This window comes from Triplophysa rosa, linkage group LG20 (assembly GCF_024868665.1).
Source record: "Triplophysa rosa linkage group LG20, Trosa_1v2, whole genome shotgun sequence".
In the NCBI taxonomy this organism is placed as follows: Eukaryota; Metazoa; Chordata; class Actinopteri; order Cypriniformes; family Nemacheilidae; genus Triplophysa; species Triplophysa rosa.
Genome location: NC_079909.1, coordinates 21002450 through 21008117, shown reverse-complemented (window position 1 = coordinate 21008117; position 5668 = coordinate 21002450). Strand labels below are relative to the sequence as shown.

At 41.6% G+C, this 5668-nt stretch overlaps 1 protein-coding gene across 1 annotated transcript in view; it reads left to right on the top strand.

Annotated features, from left to right (window-relative positions):
• The window catches only part of notum1b (notum, palmitoleoyl-protein carboxylesterase b), a 7717-nt gene extending 2175 nt beyond the window's left edge, over window positions 1-5542 (top strand). The window contains exons 2-11 of the mRNA XM_057361814.1: window positions 284-336; window positions 419-514; window positions 1122-1182; window positions 2591-2649; window positions 2742-2844; window positions 3385-3576; window positions 4118-4215; window positions 4310-4457; window positions 4543-4590; window positions 4661-5542. Of these exons, the coding sequence (XP_057217797.1) occupies window positions 284-336; window positions 419-514; window positions 1122-1182; window positions 2591-2649; window positions 2742-2844; window positions 3385-3576; window positions 4118-4215; window positions 4310-4457; window positions 4543-4590; window positions 4661-4985 (1183 nt within the window). The 3' untranslated portion in view covers window positions 4986-5542. The remainder of the gene's footprint in view (window positions 1-283; window positions 337-418; window positions 515-1121; window positions 1183-2590; window positions 2650-2741; window positions 2845-3384; window positions 3577-4117; window positions 4216-4309; window positions 4458-4542; window positions 4591-4660) is intronic.
• The last annotated feature ends 126 nt before the right edge of the window (window positions 5543-5668 follow it).

The window sequence follows — 5668 nt, the reverse complement described above, 5'->3', positions numbered from 1 at the left end:
AGAGAGAGAGAGAGAGAGAGAGCAAGGCTGTGAGGTTACAGCATATGCTTTTAAACAGCTCAAAATATGAAGCACATCATGTGTTGCTTGCTTTTTATGGGGGATTGTGGGTAAATAATCAGACGTGTCATTGACAGCTACAGGCATACTCTGATACACATTACAATAATAAACGGATTGGTTGTAGTTACCCAGAGCTGATGTTATTGTGCATGACCTCACTGTGATGTGAAATCTTGAATGTAAATCACACATATATGTGCACATACTGTATATTTTTCAGTTATTATATAAAGGAGTCTCGGGGAAGCCGCAGGTGGTTGATCTTTTTGGAGGGTGAGTGAATCACGGCAGTGATGATGATGATGTGTCTATGAAGATGTTCATGAAGTTTTTAACGGTGTGTGATGTTCTTCAGGTGGATGGTACTGCTTCAGCAAACAAACCTGTGACAGCAGATATGAGACCATGAGACGTCTCATGAGCTCCAGTAAATGGCCTCTGACACGGACAGGTCAGTTTTAAACGTGTCGAAACATCTAAAGTTTCATCTGTAATACACATCGTGTCATGAGACTTCAGAGGGAGTCTCTATTCAAATGAGATGATGAACAACAAACACCCAGAACATCTACGGCAGCAACCAGCTCAAGACTCACCTACAACCACAGACTGTTCACACAGAGAAATGATGTTGTGTAGAGAAAACACCAGACTCCCTGATCTGGCTTACGTCTATTTAACGTCTGCGTTTACATCTGCAATACATAGTTTGCTCATCTGCAATACATCTCGGAGACGTCTGTATGTCTGTAATATGTCTGCTAAAGATCTGGAGATCTGGAAACATCTGCTGTGTAAAAACATCTGCTAAACATCTTAGAAAGAGCTGTTGTACATCCGTTCTAAATCATAAACGTCTTCCAGACATCTTCTAGAGGTCTATATGACGTCTGACAGCAGACGTCTCCAAGACGTATTGCAGATGAGCAAACTATGTATTTTAGATGTCTTCCAGATGTAAATGCAGATGTCAAATAGACATAAGCCAGATGTATAGCACACACCTGACAAACACACACAATAAATAAATCCACTGACTGTTTGTGTTTGTGTTTCAGGCACAGGGATTCTGTCACCACAGCCTGAGGAGAATCCACACTGGTGGAACGCAAACAGAGTGTAAGATCACACACATGCACACACGCGCAGGCACACACACACGCACGCACGCACAGACACATGCACACACACACACACACACACACACACACGCACGCACGCACGCACAGACACATGCACACACACACACACACACACACATTTTAATATTTTATTTGAGTCCGCTTAAAGGAAATCATTTGCAGGGAAAAAAATATTTATAGATACAGATAAATGCATATCCACTCAATCATGGACCAGTGTTATACAACAAATGTACACAATATTAAATATACAACTCAGTTGTTAGGGATATAAATAACAACGTCTCCGCCATATACCGCGGCTGCCTATAATCGCAGACACAGCACAGTACTTTGCTAAGCGCTTGGCCCTCTTTTTAGACATTCCACAGTCCTCTTACCACCAACCTATGTACATGTCCAAGCTGCCAAATATAAAAACAAATAATCGACCCCGATAACCCATCTCTGCAATGATGCTCAGAAGAGGTTGGTATTTAATCATTTTTGTCATAAAGGCTTCTTCCAAACTAGAGTCAAAGGTACACGCAACCTCTAAAACAAACACTTCTTTACACTGCTCATTGATCACAATAACATCTGGTGTATTAGCAGATAAATGTGAAAATACTTCAGCATTACTATTATTGCATTGAAACATAGAAGGTTTTACACAGGAATGTTGATACATTGTTACTCCGGGTGAAAGGAAGCTTGATATGTCCTTTGTTATAAGATCCACTACTCTGTCATGGCGTGCTATGTACATCCCCTTGTAAGCATGTCAGCCATTTAGGATATGTGGTAGTGTTTCAACAGTCTGTTCTGTGGTGTGATGCAAGCAATGAGGGACTTGAGGGACACACACACACACACATGCACACACACATGCACGCACACATGCACACACACGCACACACACACACACACACACACACGCACGCACACACACAGGCAGTGTTGGGTGTAAATAGTTACTTAGTAATTAGTTACTGTGATTTAATTACTTTTCCCTTGAAAATGTAAAGTAAGGGATTACTCAATTTTTTTCTGTAATTTAATTCCAGTTACTTCTGATGGAATTAACTAAATACTGTGTGTAATATATGTGTGTGCAACAGTGGAATTGACATTAAAATTCAAAATCTAACTTTAAAATCCGTTTCATGTGTATCCTTGACTAATCAAGTTTGATGTAGGATATAGAAAGTAATTAGTAATAAGTCATGAAATACTTTTTGGAGAGAGTCATTTGTACAGTAAGCTAATGACACTATTGAATATGTACTTAGTAACTAGTAATAATTACTTTTTCAGAGTAACTTGCCCAACACTGCACACATGCACACACACATGCATGAAAGTGCTTGAATGATGTTCTGATGTGTGTTTGTGTGTTTGTGCAGGTTTGTGCCGTACTGCTCCAGTGATGCGTGGAGTGGCGCCACAATGAAGACAGAAGAGAGTAAAATCCTCATCATTTACACTCATACACGTGTATGTGTGTGCGTGTGTGTATATGACACACATGTGTTTGTGTCTCTCTCTTGTGTTCAGATGATTATGTGTTCATGGGCTCTCTGATCATTCAGGAGGTTGTGAAGGAGCTTTTAACTAAAGGACTTGAGAACGCCAAAGTTCTTCTGCTGGCGGGGAGCAGGTGTGTGTGTGTGTGTGATGGAGAATGAATGAATGAATGAAGTGAAATCATGTCTTCATGATGAATAATATGCCTGTTAAAAACATTACATTAAAACCTTTATGCATGTATAAATACCTCTATGGTTCATGTAAATCTGTAAACGTCTTTTCAAGAATTTGTCACCTTGGAATTCTAAGGTTCTATCTGCATTCTGAGCAGTCTTGAGATAACGGGCTTCAAAGTTTTTGCATTACATTTGACTGTGTAAATAAAACCTTCTTGTTTTCTGAAAAAGTCCCAAAACGTACACAACATTAATAAAACATTGCCTAATGTAAATGTCAGAAAGAACCTTATGATTTCAAGATGAAGAGTTGCTTTATTAAAGTGAGTTGAAGAGTTGTTTTGTGATTATATTGTGTATTTCAGCTGTAATGCTGCATTGAATCCAGGACCAGAGACATTAACACAGTGATGCACTTCTCTGATCTGTTGTCATGACATCATGTGTGTGTGTGTGTGCGTGCGTGCGTGCGTGCGTGTGTGTGTGTGTAACAGTGCTGGTGGTACAGGTGTTCTGTTAAATGTGGACCGTGTGGCGGAGCTTCTGAAGGATCTGGGTCACACAGCGGTTCAGGTGCGAGGTCTGGCAGACTCTGGCTGGTTTCTGGATAATAAACAGTCTCGTAACACTGACTGCATGGATACTGTGAGCTGTGCCCCGACAGAAGCCATCAGGAGAGGAATCAGGTGACACACACACACACACACACACACACACACCTGTCACAGACTATCTTGTAGCTCAGTGGTTCGAGCGTGACGCCATCAACGCCAAGGTTAGGGGTTGGATCCCAGGGATTGCGCATACTCGGGAAAAAATTTATAGTTGCATGCAATGTAAGTGGCTTTGGATAAAAGCGTCTGCCAAATGTAAATGTCACTGTAGCTAAACGCATATAAAAAGATCAAAAGATGTTTGGTGTTGTTGTGTAGACACATACTGTACATTATAATTGATAAACCAACACAATACAACATGACTAACCATAGTTTAAAATCTGTAATATTGAGTTCATACATGCAGTATAAAAACGCAACTCAACACATTTTCACCTGTGAAAGATTTTTATCATTGAAATCTCTTTACAAAATTGTGACATCTTGTAAAACTAAAATGTTGACTGTTCCAAGATGGCGGACGCCCTGACGAATGTCATCTATGGTTCTCCTCAGGGCCTGGAACACAAAGATGGAGAGAGATTTAAACGCGTTGTGTTGTGTGATACAGGTACTGGGGCAGTGTGGTGCCAGAACAATGCCGTCGACTGTATGACGGTGAAGAGTGGAACTGTTTCTTTGGTTATAAAGTTCATCCCACTCTGAAGAGTAAGTCATCGCACACAATACATGAAGAATAATTCACATACGTGTGTAAAACCTTCAGAAGCATCATGTGTGTGTGTGTGTGTGTGTGTGTCAGGGCCGGTGTTTGTGGTGCAGTGGTTGTTTGATGAAGCTCAGATGATGGTTGATAACATTCATCTGAGCGGTCAGCCCGTACAGGAGGGACAGTGGAGATACATTCAGAACCTGGCCACTGAACTCAGAAACACCCTCAAAAACGTCCCGTAAGCAGGAACACCGCTCGCTTTAAAAGTGGAGGTCATGGGTTCGACTTATTTCTGATTGGCTCTCTCATGTTTTGATTGACAGGGGTATGTTTGCTCCAGCATGTTTGTCTCATGAGATCATCACTAGAAGGTGAGCACTCGGCGTCTCTCTCGTCTTGTTCCGTGAAGAACGCAGTGACCAATGTGTGTTTCTCTAACAGTTACTGGATGGACATCCAGGTGAAGGGGACGTCCCTCCCGCGAGCGCTTCAGTGCTGGGACCGCAGTCTCCAGAACGGCCTCCGTAACCACGGCAACAGCAGCATCGCTCGGACTCCGCCCAAGGGCTGTCCCCTGCATCTGATTGACAGCTGTCCGTGGCCTCACTGTAACCCCACGTGTCCTGCGATCAGAGATCAGCTGACGGGTCAGGAGATGAGCGTCATTCAGTTCCTCACACACCTGGGCTTTGACGTCCAGCGCATGGCACAGCAGCAGGGCATGGAGCCAAACAAACTACTGGGCATGCTCAGTAACGGCACCTGAGAGAGAGAACGGCACGATGCAAATGTTGGAATCTTTATCCACCGGACATCAGAAGTTCAGGATCAGTTCTCCCAAAACTGAAAATCCTCTCGTGTGTTTTCCTTTCATAGACTGGAGGATGTTTTCTTCTGCTCTCAGTTTTAAAGCCTTTATAACAACACGGGTGACAAAAGACTTTCTGTGATGACCATGACAGTAAAAACAAACCGGACTCTTTGTACGCGTCTCTGAAGATGACGGACAGATGCAGAACTGCGAACACGAGAAATACTGGGACATGATGATATTGTTCATGGAGACATTGAAGAAAAACAGATTTCTGCTCAGGTTATATTTCACCACAAAAACACTTCACATACAGAAGACTGGTTATTTTCAATAGGTCTCTTTCTCATGCCAAATATTGATTTTCAAGGGTCTACAGTACGATCTATGTCTTTATTTACCTTTATAACACATGAATTAAGCTACATTATGTTATTTATTTTCTGTAAATCATATTTATGGATGAGATGTAAAGTGTACATATCTACATATGCTGTTTTTCTGCATGACTTCATAAAATAAATGAACAATACATTACAGTCAAGATCAGACCTTTACTTTTCTGTCTTCATATCGACTAAGACAGACAGAGATGATGTTTGATTATCACAGATTTAAAATAAACCTGAAGGCAGGAG